A 20,233-nucleotide genomic window follows, 5' to 3' on the forward strand; every position below is an offset into this window, starting at 1 on the left:
TTCTGTGTAATATGAAACAGTAAATGCTCTGTTCCCACTTAGAAACTCCCACTCACTCTCCAAGCTCTCTCTCTCTCTCTCTCTCTACCTCTCTCCACCTCTCTCTCTCTTTTTCTCTGTGTGTCCTGCAAAAACGTAGGAAATGTCATTTCCTGTGTTCCTGTGAGGAGTCTTGGACCGTGGCCCAAAACCCCAGACCTCTAAAGCGATGGTCAAGTCTCGTGGTTTGTGTGTGTGCATGTGCCTGTCACACTGTGTGTCATTTTGAGAAGCATATACTACAAAGCGCTGAACATGCATTTCCATCTCCCAAGTTGCTCTAAAAAACATAGGGGTTATCCTCATTTTGCATCACAAAGAGCAATCGTGTGTGAGCTCGGTGTTTCTGTGTCTGCATACATGTGTTGATGCATTTATGTGGATTTGCGTGTGTGTGTGCTGCGACCTCTCCCTGTCTGGCTGCTGGACAGAGTGGCATGGGCTTGTCTCTGGCTGTGGTTGTCAGACTGTCCCAGCGGTATGAAGCCTGCTGCTTTATTGGGCAGGCTAAACTGCTGAGGCAGGGCTTCTACTGGAGCTTCGAGCTCAGCCAAAGCCAAATGGAATTACACAACAGATTTAACCCTTCAGGTCTTAAATGTAGATTCTCTTGAAAAGCATGGACGGATCAAGTGGAAAAAATGTACTGCCCTGGTTGAAAAAAAAATAAATTTGAGCCCTGGTACAAGTTCTATCAATTGAGATGCAAGTGTAGAAGTGCCAAAATTATAGTTCTGGTGACTGTGGAGAAGTATTCTGTCCTCTTAACTACATCTTTCACTTGGGGTTTCCCTCAACTTTTCCTTTGCATAAGTCTTAAGTTCAAGTCTTTTCAAGTCAGTGGAGGAATCGCTCTCCTCTGCCCTGCAGTGGTCAAAGCAGGTTACTGCTTCTCAGGGGATCAACAATACCTCAGTTTACTATGAAACTGGGGAGTATAAGCAGGCACTCTCACCACAGCAGTGTACATTTAATCTGAATCAAGGAAAATAAAAAAAAGACATTTTCACACTGTATATAATCTCTATAATCATTGGATCCCATTGGTATAGTAGGCATATTGATTCATACAGCAAAAAAGGACACATAGACACAAATGTCATCAACAAAATGTAATTTTCTTTTTTTATGTTTATGAACTCTCTCAGGACACATTATTTTGCTCTTTCAATAACACGTAATTGTCTTATGCACTCAGTGAAAAGACTCTTCATTTTGAGTCACTCAGACCCAGGGTGCATTTCAAGAGTCAGAACAGGATGCCAGTGACGTTAACTTTGTATTGTTATTGCAGTATTTTGTGTCATAAAATGAAATCAACCTTTTTTTTCCCTTTTGTTTTTTCATTATGGTGAGAAATGATTTGCTTGAATGAAGTGTGGTTTTATTGTCCATGTCACACTAATCTGTTTCACAGCAACACAGAAACATTCTCATAAACTTCCAACTTTAAAAATGGACTACCGTATGACATTAATCCTTTGAAACAGCAATTATCTCATCACAATGTTTGCACTTTGACACGGTGGTTGAATAGACAAACTATGTTTTCACCATCTGCAGATCTTTGGTTGACGCTGTGGGTTTAACAATACTTCATGCATCACAAAATGGCAAAAGTCTCCAACAAGAAAAAAAAGCAATAATTAAAACTTAAGCAGAACTGGCAGCGTTCATAGCAGAAACCAATTATTCCAAACTATCAAACACTATCGACATACTGTTGCTGTTTGTTTGTATGTTTAGGAGGCAATTATAATACTGTATACACAAGAAACATGTCTTAGCTTCTCACATTCAAAAGTCAAATGGAATGGTGAACTTCTCTGTAACACAATAAAAAGCTTTACAGTGAATCTTCAAAATCAACAGCAGCAATTTAACAGCACGTCACAGGGACTTTTGACACTACAAACCAAAAACATTCTGCGACTATTCAAACCCATTTACAAACATTTAAAGTACTGCATATTATGATCCATTCATACTGTGCTTTGTGACATCTTTATTATCTCGCTACTTATTTACTTTTTCAACCCCTTTTGAGTCAAAGCTACCAGTCTTTGTTCTCACCAGTCAGACAAGTCCATAAAATCCTCCAGTTCACTCATGGTTATTATATCTCGGGGCTGACATCGTGAGTGGGCTGGGTTACCATTTTCACAAACTGAGCTTCCTGCAAGCTGGCTGTTTGTGTCACACTCATGTGTGTTGTAAACTGTGTCACATATTTTGTCTTTATCATTAACCGTGTCCATGTATGGAGTCTTCTCTGGGCTGTAGCGATGCCCTTCAGAGTTCTGTCCCATTTCAGGGGCTGGATATCCGTAGATGTGGCTCTCCTGTTGGTCTGTGTGGAGGTTCACAGGGGCTGATGACCTGTTGTGAGAACCAGAGTTGACAGCCGCAGGTTGGTTGCCTTGAGGATAACCATGGAAGCCTTGATAAAGCACATGGGGCTTGCTGGCTGGAGAGTTCTGAGAGGGGGGTTGTTGTTGTTGTGGCTTGACATTAATTTGGGGTTGGAGCTGAGGCTGTAGGTATGTTTGCTGGGGCTGGGATCGGGATGTGGTCTTTGCAGACTCGCGCACATTCAGCTGAACATACTTTCCAGTCTCTGGGTCAAAGAAAGTCTTTGTTTTGACTTGAACTGGCACATCCACTACAAAATACTGCCCAGAGCCGAGGTCTTGCAGCACCTTACGCTGGGTCAGGGGATAGGCCTGGGGATAGCCTGACTCTACATGGTACTGGGTCACTGGAGCTGGATGGTTGGCATGATGGAGAGTGGGAGAAGAAGGAACATCAGCAACTATCTTAGCAGAAGAGTGGGAAGCAGGGCCAGTCACATGAGGAGAGGCAACAGGGAGGGAAACAGGGGCAGTAGCATGAGGTGAGGCAACAGGGAGGGAGATGGGGCCAGTGGCATGAGGGGAAGCATAGAAAGAGCTGTGAGACTGGTGCTCTGGCAAGCTAGACCCTGGTGCTGGAGCATGAGCGAGGGAGACAGGTGGGGAAAAATGTGGGGAAGCCACAGCATGGCGGTTGGAGGAGCATACCTCGGTGGAGGAGGAGAAAGGAGTACTTGAGGCTTCTTGAAGAGGTTTCTTAATTCCAGCAGCGCTGTCTGCTACACCTTTGGACAACTCCTTCTTGATTCTCCGAGTAGTCAACCTCTGTGCCCTGCGCAATGCTTTCTCACTCTTTGGGGGAACAGCTGGAGGCTTGCCCAAAGAACGGGACACATCACTGCTGAAGCTACAGGCTGACTCTGGCCTGTCATAGTCATAAAGACCTCGTAGCTCTGCCAGGTCTGCTGCACTGGTGGCAAAACTCTCTACATCTTCTGATATGTTGCTGATGATAGACCGGGAGTCGTCTTCATCCAGAGCTAAGCTCCTCCTGGAGTAAGGCCTATGATGTTGGGGAGGGGCTGAGTAATCCTGCAATGAAGATCCTGGCTGAAAAGTTGAGGATTCTTTGATAGCAGCAAGTCTGTTTAACCCTGTGTCAGGATGGACGGGAGTTACAGCACTGCGTCTTATTGTCTCTTGCTCTTCCTCTCCCCTCTCTGACCCCATGGGTGAACCCACTCGGAAATCATCTCCAAAGTTCTTATGGAAGCGTGGTTTGACTGACTTGGTGAACGAACCTCTCATAGTGTTATCCTTCACCCTGAACATTAAGGGCTTGACTCCGAGAGCAGGTGAGGAGGTGTTGGAGCGGGGCAGAGATGGAGCTGGAGATACAGGGGCGTGTGGTCTATAAGACCTACTGTGGTGGTCCTCAGCTGACTCAAGCCCTGGTGTATTGTTTCTTCGTTGGGAAGGTAAAGGGGAGCAAGGTGGTCTTTCTCTGGGTTTCCTCTCCGATTCTGTTGAAGTTATGGCATAGTACTGGAGAACTTCCATCTTCTGTGCTGCTCTTTTCTGCTCCTCCATCTGAGCGACTCTCTCTTTCTCTCTGTAGGCTGCTATCTTTTCCTCCTCCTCTCTTTTTTTTGCCCTGATCTCATCCTCTCTTTGAGCAAGCATCCGTTCGTGTGCCACTCTCTTCTGCTCTATCAGTGCTACTCGACTCTCCTCGAGGAGCCTGGTACTCTCCTCTTTGGCTTGCTTTTCTTCTCTTTGGTTTGTAATTGTTTTCTCCCCTTGAACAATTTTCCTCTCTGCCTCTTCTCTCCGAGTTCTCATCCATTCTTCTCTCCTCTGTCTTTCACCCCTCTGCTTTTCAATCAAGTGCTCTGCTTGCTTTTGCTCCTGGGTCTCTTTGATACTTTCTTTCTTGGAGAGTTGAGCAGCTTTCTCCTCCTCTTTCTGTTTTCTTTTCTTTTCCTCCTCAATATCAACGAGTATCTCCTCAATCTGTTTAGCCCGCCTTTGCTCCTCAATCAGAGCAGCTCTCCTTTGTTGCTCCTCTGGTGCAGCTCTCTTCTGCTGCTCCTCTTGTGCAGCTCTCCTCTGCTGCTCCTCTTGTGCAGCTCTCTTCTGCTGCTCCTCTTGAGCAGCTCTCCTCTGCTGCTCCTCCTGTGCTGCTCTCCTCTGCTGCTCCTCTTGTGCAGCTCTCATTTGCTGTTTCTCAATTAGAGCAGTCCTCTGCTGCTCCTCTTGGGCTGCTCTCCTTTGCTGCTCCTCTTGAGCTGCTTTCCTTTGCTGCTCCTCAATTAGAGCAGCTCTCTGCTGCTCCTCTTGAGCTGTTTTTCTTTGCTGCTCCTCTTGAGCCGCTTTCCTTTGCTGCTCCTCAATTAGAGCAGCTCTCCTCTGCTGCTCCTCTTGAGCTGCTTTCCTTTGCTGCTCCTCAATTAGAGCAGCCCTCCTCTGCTGCTCCTCTTGAGCTGCTCTCCTTTGCTGCTCCTCTTGAGCTGCTTTCCTTTGCTGCTCCTTAATTAGAGCAGCCCTCCTCTGCTGCTCCTCTTGAGCTGCTCTCCTCTGCTGCTCCTCTTGTTCGGCCTGTCTTTGCTGCTCCTCTTGAGCTGCTCTCCTCTGCTGCTCCTCCTGTGCAGCTCTCCTCTGCTGCTCCTCTTGAGCTGCTCTCCTCTGCTGCTCCTCCTGTGCAGCTCTCCTCTGCTGCTCCTCTTGTGCAGCTCTCTTCTGCTGCTCCTCTTGAGCTGCTCTCCTCTGCTGCTCCTCTTGAGCTGCTCTCCTATGCTGCTCCTCCTGTGCAGCTCTCCTCTGCTGCTCCTCCTGTGCAGCTCTCCTCTGCTGCTCCTTACGGGCAGCTCTCTCCTCCTCTTTCTGCTTCTCCCTCCTCTTCTCCTCATTCTCTCTAATCCGCTCTTCCTCCTCTCGGAGTTTTACTCTCCTCTCCTCCTCCATCTGTATTCTCCTCTTCTCCTCAGTTTCTTTCATTCTCCTTTCTTCTTCTCTTTGCTTTGCTCTCCTCTCCTCTTCTTCTTGAGCAGCTCTCTCCTCCTCTATTTGTTTTGCTTTTCTTTCCTCCTCTGCTCTTCTCTCTGCTTCTCTCTGTTTTTGGCGCTTCTCCTTGATTTTACTAGCTATGGCCTCCCGCTCTCTTGCTCTCCTCTCCTCCTCTCTCTGAGCAGCTCTTCTCTCTTCTTCAGCCAGAGAAGCTCTGCTATCTTCTAGCATGTGTCTTATTTTCATGCCTTCTGTCCTTGTCTTCACTTCTTTCCCAGAAGCTTGTTCTTCCTCCGGCTGTTTTGCTCTGCTCTGCTTTGCTTTGGTTTCTTCATGGCGAGGTGCAAGCCCTTCTTTTCTCAGTTTTTCTTGTTGTTGATTGTCCTCTATGTTATACATTTGCCCCAAAGTGGACCGTGGATGAGAGTTTTTATCCAAATATGGTAATTTTTCAGCTTTTGAGGAACAGTCTTCAACTCTTTCATGTGGATTGGAGTTATCAACTGGTTTTAGGTGGTGTGACCCAGGAGTGTTTCTTGGCCTGTTGACTGCAGAAGATGAGGTTGGTGCGTACAAGGAAGAGCTTGGCTGATGAAGACTTTGATCTACTTGAAGAAGTCTTTGGGTATCAGCTCCAGACCCTTGTTCTTCACTTCCCAGGTTCTTGAGATGAGTTATTGGAGACTTGTTTCTTTCTTTGAGATCATCATTGGCTTTGGCGTCTAAAAGCATTTTCTCTTGTCTTTCTTTGTCCCCCAGTTTGAACATCCCAGTCCTTTGGTGTTCTTTCTCTGTAATAGGAAATACTAGGGGTTTGGGCTCTTTGTTCACTTTGGAGGTGACTTTTGTCTTATTTGGAAAGCTTTTCTCTTTCACAGAGAGGTCTTGAGGGTCAGCAGTGAACACTGGGCGTCTGCTATGACGAGTCTGTATGAGTGGAAAGAATCCTTCCTTTTTGTTGGGTGGGAATTCCTGAATTTCATTAGCTCGGTCTTCTGATACAATGACTTTTAACCTTGCATAGTCTGCAAGGGCTGATATTTCAGGTATTGTGGATGCTCTTTCTTGTGGTCTTGGTTTATCTTCAGGTTTTGTTTTAACAGTTATTTCCCCTGTTGGTTGGGAATTTTTAGAGCTCTGTCTTTCCCTTGCTGATAAACTGAGCTGGTTCTCTGTATGTTGTTTTCTGATATGAATAGCCTGACCTGCCTCTGTCTGCTCATTTTTATTACTCTGTCTCTCTGTGGGAGCATTACTCTGTTTTGAAGCCAAATTATCTCCTGCTTCCCTGTTTTTCCTTTTCATGTTCTCATCTTGAACACTTCCTGTGCTTGATTCTGCTGTTTTACTTTGATCCAATACAAGGACTTCATTTCCCCCCTCATTGTGTGATCCATTGCTGAAAGCTGCCTTGTTCAGTAGTAATCCTGGAAGTTCCCCTCCCTTTGAAACAGCATCTGATGTATATGGAACATTTGCACTGTTGTCTGTTTCTGTTACCCCCTGTACTTGAAAGTAATCTGTCTCCATTTGTTGTATCTTTGATTCATCCACTGATTTCCCACTTTGATTATCTTTTTCAAGCTTTTCAGTTGCAGCTTGAGTATTCTCACTGGTTGCCTTCGTGTTGTTCTGTTGATCGCTTATTTTCAATGAATCAGGTAGTTGTTTTCCCAATTTGTGATCTGAACTGTCTTTCATCTGCAGGTTTTTGGTTCTGTCTTCATTGTTTAAAGTTTTCACCTCTTCACCATGACTAGTTGACACATCCAATTTGTGTTCATTGGCTGTAATCTCATCAGAAGGGACAGTTGTGACATGATGTTTTTCCACCATTTTCAGGTTTTCCTTCTCAGTTACTGCTGGCACAACTCTGATGGCAATACTGTCTATATGCACATTATCGTCCACAAGTTTTAGAGACACATGCATGTTTTCATTCTCAGTTGAATGGTTAGATTGACTGGCTTTGTTGAATGGTTTTGGTGGTGTTGTGTCATGTCTCTTTTCCTCCACTAGGGGTGCAGTCTTGCCATCTATGCTCTTGCTTTTGGATGAATTTATGACCGTTGTCATATCTTCTTTCATTGATGGCTGAGGGTCATGTTTTTTAAGAGTTTCAGAATGAATTCTGTTTGAATCATCTGTGGGGTAGACTCCTGTGTTCGCCATTTTGGCCACTGAGTTCCCATTGGTATGTGCTGTTTGCATGTTTTGTGGATTTTTCTCTTCTGTATCACTCTTTACGTCATCTTTCCTTACGCTCTTTGCTGAGTTCTCATTTGCCGTTTTATTTGTGTAGTCTTTGGTTTCTCTTGCTATCGTGTCCCGTTTGTAGAGAAGGGGTTGAGTTTCAGCGGACATTTTATTTTTAGCAGGTACAGTGACTGTTGGGGGTTGTGTTTCCCTTTGGGATCTTGTATTTGTAGAAGTGCACACCTGCTGGAAATTAGTCTTTTTCACAGTGACATCCCCAGACACATTGTTCTGTCTTGTCTCATGGGTTAAAGTTTCTTGCACATTTTCAGGATGATTATCCATACTAACTTTATTTTGATCCTCCTTCAGAGCGTTCTGTACAACTCTGTCCCCGGCCTTTACTCTGCTAACTTCCTTTGAAGATTTATTTCCTTCACTTATTTCTACACCTGAGCTGGGATGACATTTATCCAGCTCTGAATTACTGCACTCCTTCTCTTTTGCATTAATTTGTTCTTGAGTGCTCTTACAACTGCTCTCAGATGGCTCTCTCTCTCGCACAGTTACCATTATTCCCATGATCTGCAAATTGTCATCAGCCACAGGGGTCTCGTTCTGACCAAAGCAAAGACTTAGTGACAATGCTGAGTCCTCTGCTCCATGTTTACTTTCAGCCTTTTCTGTGTTCATAGGTTTGGAGCTTTCAGCCTCCACCAGAACTGTAGCCTTTGATGGATTCTCTTTCTTCTTGTTGAGATGATCTGTGTTTACAGCAGGATTCTCTTTAAGTCCCTCTTTTTGTTTTCCAGAGATTTCTCCTTGATTTGCTTCCTGTTTTCCTTGCTTGTTCTTGAGTGCCAGCTCTTTACTTTGGATTTGGGACTCAATTCCAGACTTATTCTCTTTCTTTTGGTTTTCTTTCAAACCCTCATCTGTGCTCATGATATAACTTCCTGCCTGTTTTTCTTCTCTGGGTGGTTTTGGCTCATTGTTGTTGCTGTTTTTTGGTTCCTTGGAAACTTGTTTCTGCGAATGATCTACTAAATGAGTGGTGGTTGCTGCAGACTTAACTGGTTTTGTAGCTGAACTGGGAGCTGAAACAGACCTGACTGGTTCGGTTTGTATTCCTGAAGGCTCCATCTGGTGCTTTGGTGTAATATTACTGGAGCTTTCATGCTTTTTAGGCACTTCCTGTGATGGTGGCCGCTGTCGTATATTTATACTCTGACTACCTGCTAATGACTTGGTAGCGGATTTAGACATGAAGCCATCTCGTATGGCAAAACCCTTTTCTTTAATTGCTGAAATCTCCTTTTCAGCATGAGCTTTTATCTTGGAAGTCAGAATCTCTTGCTTGGTTTGAGCTCTCTCTTTATTGGTCAATGCTCTGGGAGGGGTAAAATGTGGATCTTTACCTTTGTTGTGCTCACTTGACTTGGTTTTTCTATCAAAGCTGAGTGGTTTAGCCAAATCAGAATCTCTGTGCTGTGAAACATCAGTGTGTTTTAGAGGATCACGTTTTCCCAAATGTTCAACTCTGTTATCCTTCACTTTATCAGTAGCAGTGTCACCAGTTGCTCTATCTACATTGCTATGTAAATAATCAGCACCAGATAATTTGAATTCTTTGGATGACTCGCTGTAAACATAGTGACTTTCTGTCACCTCATTGGCTTTAAAGCTGCTTCCTTCCTTCCCATTTTCTGTGTTAGCTGTTGCCATTGTAGGACTACGTTTATCTTTTGATTTCTTGTCATTCGGTGGCTCAACTTTATCAAGAGATAAAGCTGGTGTTTCACTGGCATCAAGTGAAGAAATGTTTCCTGCAGCTGACAGTTTGTTTCTGTTTATTGAAGTTGTATCTATGAAACCATATTTCTCTCTGAGGCGCTCATACTCATTAGCTCCTATATTTGATAGATCTGTGTTTTGTCTGCTGACAACAGCCGATTCTTCCCTCTGCGTTGCCTGATCTTTGTGCTCTTCATTTTGATTTGTATCTGCCCTCGAAGTAACATCTTTCTTTTTCCCATCTTCTCTTGTGAGAATTGTACTTCTGGCTTTCTCTTTTTGCTCTCCCCTCATTTTCTCCTTGATTTTAGCTAACTCTGCTTTAGCTTTAGCTAACTCTGTCTTAACTTGCTCAACTTTATCTGGCTCAATTTTCACCTGTTGTGTTAGTTTTGCTGCAGGTTTAGTGAATCTTTCCTGCATGCTCTCTGTTTTTGCTTGCTCTGCTTTAGCTAGCCCCAATTTGGTTTGTTCCAACTTTGGCTGCTCTGCCTTTTTCTCGACGATGTTTTCCTCTTTGGCTTTACTTATCTGTGTTGTAGGTTGCTCTGCATTGACTTGACTCCCTTGAATTGAGATGTCCTCCACTACTTCAGTCTTCTCTTTTTCTGTTTTAGCTTGTTGCTCCTTCATCTGCTCCAGTTTAGCTTGTTCTGCCTTTCTACGCTCTGCTTCAGCCTGGTCTGCTTTAACCTTTTCTGTTCTGATTTGTTCAGCCTCCATCTGCTCTCTCTCAACTTGTGCTGCCCTTACCTTTTCTTCCTCAAGCTGCTCTGCTTTGAGCTTTTCTCCTCTGGCCTGTTCGGTTTCAGCTTGCTTAATTCTTGCCTGCTCGGCCTGCTCAGTCTCAGCCAGCTCAGTTTTTATGTGTTCTTCTTTTAGCCTCTCTGCTTCAGCTTGTTCTGCTTTGACTTGCTCACCCTGCACCTCTCTCATGGGCCTGACTCCTGCTTCCTCTGTAATATTTTTTGGCTCTTCTGTTACCGTCTGTTTTCTGGTCTGCTCAGCCTCTGTCTGTTCCCGCTCTGATTGTTTTTCTCTGGGCGGCTCTGTCTCCTCCCCTTTTGTCGTCTTATCTTTAATATGTTCTGCGCTCGCCTGGTTTACTCGATCGTGCTCTGTTACTTCTGCTTTGGCCTGTTCTGCTTTGACTTTCTCTGAACCAGTCTGCCCTGCTAAAATTAACCTGGCCGACTCCACTTTGGGCTGCTCCACTTGAGCCCAGCGCTGAGCCTTTGCCAGCTCTGCTTGGGCGTGTTGCGCTTTCATATGTTCTGTGCTGGCCTGTTCGGCCTTGACCTCAGCAAACTGTCTACGCTCTACCTCGTTTCCCATTGTGGGGGCAGATGCATTGTTGGGGTTAGATAATGAATTTTTCTGTTTATTATGTTCAAACTGCGGCTTAGCTTCTATTGTCTGGAGACTTTGCAGTTCATGCCCCTTGGGAAGTGGCTTTCTCGAACCTGTTTCTTGCATTAGCATTGTTTTGTCTTTGTTAGAGTAAAGGCAGTGTTGGTTTCCGTATTCTTGATCCGTGTATCTGTTAGAATTCTGTGTCAAATGATTGTCTTTCATTTCATTTTCCTTACTGTGTCCGTAATAATTGTGAGGTACATATTTGTCCTCAATTGCTCCAGGTTGATGCTGTCCATAATATGCGGGACTCTGGACAGTGGCATTACTAAATGGAGCATATTGTGGCAGCTGGTTTGACATGTTAGGATTGACCAACTCAGCCTTTTTGTGAGAAAATGTTCCAACACCAAAACTTTCCCTCAGCTCTTTTTTCTCGAGTTCTTTATTTATACTTTGCTGATTTTCTCCTCTGTATCTGTCTCTCGTTAAATTTGGTTCCTCCTTTATAGTGGCTGCTCTTTGGTAAGCCTGTGCATGTTGGTCTTTTTCCATAGATGCAGTAATCTCTTGTTTCCATGGAGAGATAGCTGTTCTCAGACTGAGATTTTCTGTGTCTTGGCTGTTTGTCTGTCTCCACCTATCCGGTGAGGACACATTATTATAATCATGTTTGTTGTCTATGAGCTGCTGATATCTATCCACCTTTGTGGATTCCCTTCCCGCTGTTTCATTAAAATGTTGCTCAGTATTTGCCTTACTTATTAAATATTCTCTGGTTTGAGTGTTGTCAGCATTTAGCCTTGGTGTTTCTGCAGCTGTATACGATGGTTTAAGCCTGTGTGCATCTCCTCCCTGAGTTTCTACAAAGTCTAACATGCCTTGCTTACAGGGAGCGAATGACGATAAGTCTTCATGGAGATATTGTCCATTAGCCAGCTGATTGGTGGGGTAATTTTCAGGTATGAAGCCAGTCCCAGAGTGATGAACCATCTCACCTTGCATCTTAGCTGTCTGATAATCACTTGAAGTGTATTCTGAATACTGGCCTGTATGTGTTGTTACGGGTTGAGAATTTATTGTTGTAAGTGGCAATCCAGGGTTATGATACTGGTTTACATATTGATGTGAGGTGGCTTCTACCTGGGTAAATTGAATGTCTTGATCTGGAAAATCAGGGATGTCTATCACAGTGTCTCTAGGCTCCTGCATAATGTGCTGCTTGTTTTTCTCAGGTGTCTCCAAGCCTTTAAATTTGGGAGGACTGTAGGTGCTTTTGACTCTTTTCCTGTTGTCTTTAAGATTGAAGAGCAGGCTTGTGGCTCTGGATTTGTAGCTGGACATCCTAATGTCAGGAGTGGCTCCCCTGCTCTCTGCTCGCACTGGAGGATGTTCAACAGGTTGAGGGGAAGCTGCATACTGCCGGACCTCTGATGTCTCTGCTTCTTGATGTGCGTGGACTGAAGGTGTGAGCAGCTGGCTGATGTTGAAGGGAGTTGTGCTTGTGTTGCTGCTGACAACGTTTGGTGCCACTGTTGGTGCATTGTTGCCGAAGGGAACTGAATTATCGTTGCTATAAAGTGCTCCTTGTTGATTTGCTGTCATCCCTGCTGAGATATTTTGCTCTGTCATCATTTTGATTTTTTGCTGGAGGGCTTTGACGGAGCTGATCGTTTCCTGGACACGTCGTGACATCTCGACGGTAGGCGATGCAGTTGACGGGCGTTGGGATGGGAACCTGTTAGCTCCTAGGCTCTGAGTCCGCTTCCTGTGAGGATAATGACCTATCAGCTCTGACTCACACCGCTTCTCCACAGACAAAGCTTTCTGCAACATTGTGGATGTTGAGGTGGAGCGTGAAGGAGTCGCCGGAACCATAGGCGCCATGGTATTCCTCTGGTGTCTGATACCCCTCTCATCAAACCTGTACGGACCCTGTGGTTGGGCCTCCAGTGAAAGCTCCTTGTACATTGGTGTCTCATACCATTTAGGGAACTCTGAACAGTGCATAAACCCTGAGACGTCTCCTTGTTGGAAGGGAAACCTGTTATGGTCCCTCCATACCTTGAAGGGACTGAACTCACTGTGTATAAAGAAGTTAGAGTTACAGTTGACCTGCGCGGACATGCTGTGTTTACTGTGGGAAGATCTCATAAGAGAAGATGAAGAATTCATGTTAGCCACTGCAGCGGAGTAGAAGTTGGTGTCTCGGGCAGGGAATGGACCAGCGGAGGGGAAATGACCACTGTTAAAGTTTGGCTGGTATGGTGTTGAGAATTCAGAAAGTTCCCTCTGGATGCTCATCAGAGCTGATTTGTCCCAGCTTGTCTCGTCATTCCACTCTCTGGGTTTACCATCCATCCCTGCTCCATCCCTTTGTCCCTCCGAGTTAAAAGCTCGGATGAGAGAGGAAACTCTCGATCGACTTCTGCGCTGCTGCGAACTCAACTCTGTGGCTCCATTGCTGAAGAAGGACAGCTGCTCTTCCCTCAGAGATTCCTCCTGTTGAGAGGTTTCCACAAAGGAGTGCTGGAATGTGGCAGAAACCCTCCCCTGTGTCCTTTCCCCATAAACCTCCCACTGTGGATCTCTGTGGATCTTCGCCCCGTACATTCCTCCATGGATCAAGTCTTGTCCATACTGCTGCACCCTGAGGCTGAAGCTCTCATGTGCAGCTCTCTTGAGTTCCTCCCTCTCTCTGTCCTCTCTGTCTCTGTCCTGTTCACTCTGGCTAAAGGCCAGCTGTCTGTCTCTCTGGATGCAGGGTGACGATGAACAGAGGTCTGAGTCATTATAAACAGCCTCATCTCCGATGCAGAGACTCCTGAATGCTCGATCTGTCAGATTGCTTACCTCGCGGTCAGTCTCATCCAGAAAGGACCCACCGCTGGAGGTGTCGCTGTAGCCTCCATCGCTGTGCTTTCGATGCCCGCCGCTCTTTCGGCCTGAGCGGCGCTTCTCAACTGAGGTCATGATGCAGGCTCGCTAACAAAGAGCTCCGTCCTGGTTGTTTAGTCATTCATGCAAACGCAGACCTCAAAATTATAGACTCTGCCTGCTGCTGAAGTTACAGGCCCCAGAGTTTGGGGTCCAAGTCAGGCTTTTGTACAGCCAGTAGCTCCTAAGGCATTATGCCTTTTAGTTGGTCTTTGTCCGAACAAATCCTGGATTTTGTTGACTTCCTACAGGAGAAAAGAAACAAGAATTAGTGTTTACGTTACCATTCATCTTTAAAGAAACAGTTTTACAGAAGTGTTTGCAGGCTCTCGCATGTCTCATGTAACTAATCTGTTGTGTTGCTTAATTTATGATAGCAGCCGTGTAAGACGCTTTTTTTTTCCTTTTGCATTAAGCAGCAATGTACTGAATGCGTGTCTGAAAACAGCTCTGTAAAGCCTTCAGTCAATCACTATGACCTTCAGAGACATGTTGTGAATAAAAGTACACTGTTGCTAGGCACAGTAAGGACAGCCTCACGTGAGTTATTTTCGGAAAGCAGGACACATCCACACAAACTTGACCACACACGCGCACACACACACACACACACGCACACGCACAGATTAAAAGTTTGAAAGTGAAATTGTTTAAACAAGTAACTAAAATATAATGTCACATTATCAGTTTGTTAATGTTGATAAGACAATTTAGCAAATTAGACTTTCATGAAGATGTTTCTCTTTGAATCAAAGTGTCAAAAAGTCAGAATAGGACCGGTGAATTGAAACATTACACTGGCAACTAATCTTTTTTGGAAAACCCCCTTTGGTTTTACTACAGTACGGGAGAGCAGGTGGAAAGCAGATAATAATATCCTTACGTAGACATGCTGCTAAATTGAGATTTGAGAGATAAAATAAGAAGGTTTATTGCTGGTTCAAGTACTTAATCCATCATCGCAGATGTTAAAATGTGACATTTAAGTTAATAAAAAAAAATGTTTTTTTAACAAGAATATAAAAACATTTATGTTACAAAATGAGTCTGTACATTTTTTTTTTAATAAATACAATTAGTTTTTTCTGATCTGTAAATCTGAAACAGGCAAGGCCAAGGGTGAGTGCTGTGACATATGTGTATCTGTTGACACCATAACTTCTCCTGGCCTCGTTACTCTCACTCATCACTCACAGTAAGCTGGCTGTTGTACATTGTCAGTGAAGGGCCTTTAAAACTGTGGTTGTAATTAACTGGATCTAAAATGCATGTTATATGATGCAAAACATCAGCATCAAAAATAATAATTTCTTTCTTCCAACCTGGGGACGGAGCTGTCTTGTAGCCTTCTTATACTCGTACTCCCTCTGTTGTACTTGTTAAATAAAACATTTGCACATTTAGATGCAACAAGGTAACGTCATGGTTATGTTCTGATTAAATTTACTGCAGCTGTCACCTTTCTCAGAATATCCAGTAGCTCATTAATATCTTCTGACCTGGAGGCCACCCATGTCATACGCATCCACAGATCAGCTACACACCAAAATGTTGTACTGACTGGCAAGGTCAATGTCGGATGAAACTGGTGCAGAAATGAATGAAAGTTGAAACACCTTTTTCCTTAAAACAACAGCAATGCTTATGTCACTCTATTAACACCCAAACAACACATTCTATCCACTGGACAAATCTACATACATCAAGAACGAAGCATCAAAAATCATGCACAATTATGGTAACTGTCCCTTAATTGTGTTCCTCTCATATCAAACTGTCATAGTGATTTCTCTTCATTCTTGCATGTGATGTGGTTTATTTTTGTCTAGTGACGGGCCCCCAGCTCTAAAACCTGACACCAAAGAGGCCTCGTTTTCAGAGGTCCAAAACTTCTTCTGGGAGCAGAAAGGATACGACTAAATGTTTATTAAATGTCAGCAACTGTGGAATAAAATACAATTCTGTCAGTCAATACCTTTAGTAGGTGAATGTGTGTTTTCTTTTGGAGATTGAAGCAGGGAAGTTTGTCATGTCTTTTATTTATCTGCATGAAAATGTCCTCTCTTACATGAGACAGCATGCATGTGTGGAAGGTTTAATTTTTATCATTTTTAAGTGTCTCCTTCAACACGAACAAAAGTGAAGAACGAGCTCTTGTCTTACCTTCCAGTTTTGTAATCCATAATTTGGACCTTCTTCTAAACTCTTCAAAAGGCTCCGTCTCCCCTCTGCTGATCTGATCCTGCACCGTCACCTCATTCAATCCCTCTCTGGCTCTTTCTATTGACAACAATCCAAAGCAAAAACCTTTGCGTAGTCCACAGTCAGATCTTTGAGCATCTGACCAGAGGCAGGCAGCGGGGCTCGGGGCTGGAGACCAGACAGAAATAGAGGAGCTGTCCCAGAGAGAGTCCACCATGGGGGTACAGAATGAGGGCTTGAGCTCGCATGCGGATCTGTGAGATCCTTCGGTGTCGAGTGTCAGACGGATGAAACAAACAGCCTCTAAACTATTTATAAATCTGGACAGCTAACTGCCTGCCGTTAGCAGCTAGAACTAGCTGTCACAGACTGGGTAAAGTGTTAAAACTGGTTAAGGAGGCTGTTGGGTTGAAGCCGGGAGAAAAACCTAATTTCCTGGAGATTGCTAGAGTGGTTGTGGTTCATGGGGGGGTCTGTAGTTTGTAGTTTGGATGCTCCTTTGGGAGACATAAATAACTCAATTTGCTCACACCCTCTTCGTTGTACAGCACTGACAAGCACTATATGGAGTGTCAACAAGTGGCTCTTGGTCACCACCCACCTGCTATCATCAACACACACTTGACAGTAGCCTTCGCTTGACTCTAAAACCAGAAACAGAAACTTTTTGGCAGATTTGTCTTATTTCTCATTCATTTTCCTCCTCAGGAGGTTTTCATTTGATGTCACACACCCAGACGGTTTGTTTCACTGTGAATTTTAGCACTCACTTATTACAGCAATACAAGTCTAATCTCCCTGGCTACAGCCTCACTCACCCCCCAGCAGAAAAGGCCATAAGGCAGAGGAAGGGGAGGAACTGTACCTCCCTCCTCGACCCCCCTCTCGCCCTCCCCTCCTGCAGCCTGCTGCTATAATAGGAGATTGCTGTAGCAGATAGTTTCCTGGGATTCTTGGCGGCGGGTGCAGGGCCGGCCTGGCAAGTTGATGGACACACACACATGGGCCTTAATGGAGACGCACTCCTCCACATATGCCCGCACACACACACACACACACACATGGTTTTGTATACAGCTCACTTAACTATGAGAAAGGCTGAGGTAATCCCTTTTTAACTAATCTCTTTCCTCCCCTCTAAACAACCTCCACCCACACCCACACGGCCTTCACATCCACCATTTTTCCCTCCACGCTGGACTCTTGTCATTCAGCAACATCCGTCTTTAGAGTTCTTCCATGTAGATGAGATAATTATCTTCACTGATCTCAATCATCCAGAATTTGCAGCTTGCTGCTACATCATCTTGTTTATCTTCTCACTTTTGGGCCTTCAATACTCAGCACTTATTAAAAAATGTTTTGATTAATGAAATTTAATTTGCAAAAGCCTCCCTCAGCAAGACTTGCTCAGTGTGAGTTTCTACAAAACGCTCAATTCTCCCACTGAAGTTTGAAGCCCTGCTGTGGGGAGTCAGGACAAGTTTCCTGCTCACTAAGTCCCTCTAGTGGACAAACTGAGAACAGGCGTTCAATTCCTTTTGATTTGTACTGAAATTTTTGCCTTTTTTGATACAAATCATACATTGTTTTTTGCACAGTGTAACTTTTCTTCATCATAGTTGTGCTGTGAAACTACAGAGGGCTGTAAGCATTGATCAAAAACGCTGAGGATGCTCTTCTTCCCTGTGCTGAGTAAGGAGGAGCAGAGCTGTGGTTATGTGGCAGACAGCAGACAGGCACATTACTCGCTGCATTAAGATATGCTTTGTTTGTATTATGTCCATTTAGAGATTCGCTTAATTGATTCTAATTGATTGGGTTATTGATCAGCTCGCTGCAAAGATGATACTGGCTGTTTTGGCTCTTCAGTGGACCGGCCTTGAATTCACTTTATGCCTGACTTTGGGAGCTAAGTCCATGAATAGTAAAAATTTTAGGTGTTGCTCCCAATGTCAAGCAAAAGAATTGTATGTATATGCCAGACTTTCTTGGGCATACTGTCTCTTTCTATGTGCCTTATATTGTCTGTGGATGGGTGCATGTGCACAGCGTCTCCCTGTTTCAGGACATATTTCCCCACATCCCTGCAAAATATTTCATTACCGCAACAAAAGAAGCCCATTAACTGCACTGTAAGAACAGAGTTCAACTGCTGTCCCCCATATTCACCATGTTTGTCTGCTTTTCTGGCTGCTCTCCAGCTAATTTGATATAACAATGCTCCACAAAACCGCCTCAGGACTTTTTTTAGGTGACAGAAAATTATCAATGATGCCACATGCACAGCTGAATGTCAACACCAACTTGACTTGTTTATCAAATATTAAAGCAGTGAATTATGGGCACCATGCAGAACTTAATGATGATCGGAGTCATTATAACTTCAGCATCCTTTGTTTTGGCTAATGATTAAATTCCACAACTACTGTATTCAATTTTGGAGAGATTGAATGTGTTTTTCCACGTCTTTTGTATGAGTTGGCTGGATTCCGTCGTCCATATTGGTACATTTTTGGAAAAGGAGCTGATTTGTATAAGGATATTGTGTTATCATTAGCTGCCATGTCAGGGGGCTTAACATCTTTGCTCTGGAGCTCTCTCATGCACTTAAAGCAAAATCATTATATTAGGACATGATGTTTTTGGTAATATTATTTAGAGCATGAATAGATACAGTACCTGCTATACAACAATATTATGAGACAAAATATATTATAAAAATAGGTTCTGATTTTCAAACTTTGTTTTGATTGCATTTGGACTTTTATTTGGCTCCAATTTATTTTTATGGTAATGTTTGTGTTTTTTGTCAGTAAATATGTTGTTCCAATAAAATAAAATCCCATCAAACCCTAAAAAGTGTTAATGTCACAAGAGGGTGGCTCATAGTCAGTGAAAGCATCACTTTATTGGAATATTTGTAGGGTATTTACAACATGCACACATAATGGTGTAAAAAAAAAAAGGAAAAAGAAAAGAGGATGTGAGTGCTGTGTACTCTGTGTACAACCTGGCACGACTTCTGACATTATCTCCCTCTTCTGTGTCACCGGGGTGTCGCCTCATCAATTATTGAACCAGTACTTCGTGGTAATACATAATTTCTTATCAATTATTCATGATAATGTGTGTGTAGTTTACTTAATTGTGTTATTGACTATCAAAAGTAATTTCCTGAAAATCCTCAAGGACGCAAATTGAATCAGGCCAACTACTGGTCGTGTGCTCGGCGGTTAAGTATTCTCAATCTGATCAGCTGATCCTTTATTCAGGAGTCATTCTGGTGAGGAGAGATATTTAGGAACGATAAATCAACAAACGTATTGCCTACAGCGTGAGGAGCCCTGAGGTGATGAGAAGATGATGTTTTTTAAAATGGAAATTCAACATTAATAAATAGCATATATCATGTTTAATGGGGGTTTATTAAAATAATGCTCAGGGAGAGGAAGAGAAAAGAGGAAGAGCGCTCCTAAAAGTAAATAAATAATAAGAGTCACGGTTGCTCTCCTCTCCCGGCTTTAAGGGAAACTGATAAATAATGTATCAGAACAGATGGCTGGAGCGAGAGGCAACAGGAGAGGAACATGAGCGACTACATCTTTAATTGTTTTAAAGAACATGTCACAACAGGACCGGTGTGTTCCCTGTCTGCTGATGCTACAGATGTGCTAACAGAGTGGAAGGGACAACCAGCGCTCCGTCACTGGGTCTGCTTCAGCCTGCCTGGGCTTCACACATGAACATACTGTATTCTGGCACATGTACACATTTACACTGAAAATGGCTGATTAATATTAAAGTGCACTTTCACTCTAAAAATCAAAAAGAAGGAGAGATTGTTTGAGCCCATTTACTGACCTGACGGCATAAACATTATATTGCCAAAAATCCTCACAGCCCCGCCACCAGTTCTACACTTACAGTTTACATGCATGAACATTCACAATGTAAGCATCTGTCCTCTTTATGAAAAATGTATCAGGATTATTTAAATTCACATTATCAAGTAGGTCTTTGTTGCACACACGTTGTATCTATGTTAGTCCATCAAATAGAGTCCAAGAGTGCACGAAGACACATATAGATCCAAAACCACACTTGTGCTTCTATGGGGTTAACAAGGCCCCAAATATTCAGCATTTCTCACAAACAATAATAATTTACTGTCAAATAAATATTTCAATGTTTGCATCCATACATTGTGATATAAAGTCTCTCCAAGGCCTTTTCTGGAGTCAGTCAGTAGTTGTGCTTAGTTGCTCATAGGACCAGAGTAGAGTAGAGTAGTAACGACAGGCACGATCACACAGATTTAGAGTATCAGTACATCCACGCTTGAGTCCGGCGCC

The 20,233-nt window shown here is 43.7% G+C and overlaps 1 protein-coding gene across 1 annotated transcript; it reads right to left on the bottom strand.

Moving 5' to 3' along the window:
• Nucleotides 1-2,108: 2,108 nt before the first annotated feature.
• c15h10orf71 (chromosome 15 C10orf71 homolog) lies at nt 2,109-13,712 on the bottom strand. The gene is made up of 5 exons (XM_073482393.1): nt 11,279-13,712; nt 9,650-10,996; nt 7,659-8,356; nt 4,548-6,263; nt 2,109-4,373 (listed from the first exon to the last, which is right to left on the bottom strand). The coding sequence occupies exons 1-5, from the start codon at nt 13,710-13,712 to the stop codon at nt 2,109-2,111; spliced, it is 8,460 nt and encodes a 2,819-aa protein (XP_073338494.1).
• Between the last annotated feature and the right edge of the window lie 6,521 nt (nt 13,713-20,233).

This window comes from Pagrus major, chromosome 15 (genome assembly GCF_040436345.1).
Source record: "Pagrus major chromosome 15, Pma_NU_1.0".
NCBI classification, from domain to species: Eukaryota; Metazoa; Chordata; class Actinopteri; order Spariformes; family Sparidae; genus Pagrus; species Pagrus major.

Coding starts and splice junctions, on each gene's coding strand:
- c15h10orf71 (XM_073482393.1), bottom strand. CDS start 13,712: ATGACCTCAGTTGAGAAGCGCCGCTCAGGCCGAAAGAGCGGCGGGCAT. Junction 10,997..11,278: donor ATCTATGGAAAAAGACCAAC/ATGCACAGGCTT, acceptor ACAAATATGTAC/CTCACAATTATTACGGACAC. Junction 8,357..9,649: donor GCAAAAAGAGAAAGCCAGAA/GTACAATTCTCA, acceptor CTGTAAACACAG/ATCATCTCAACAAGAAGAAA.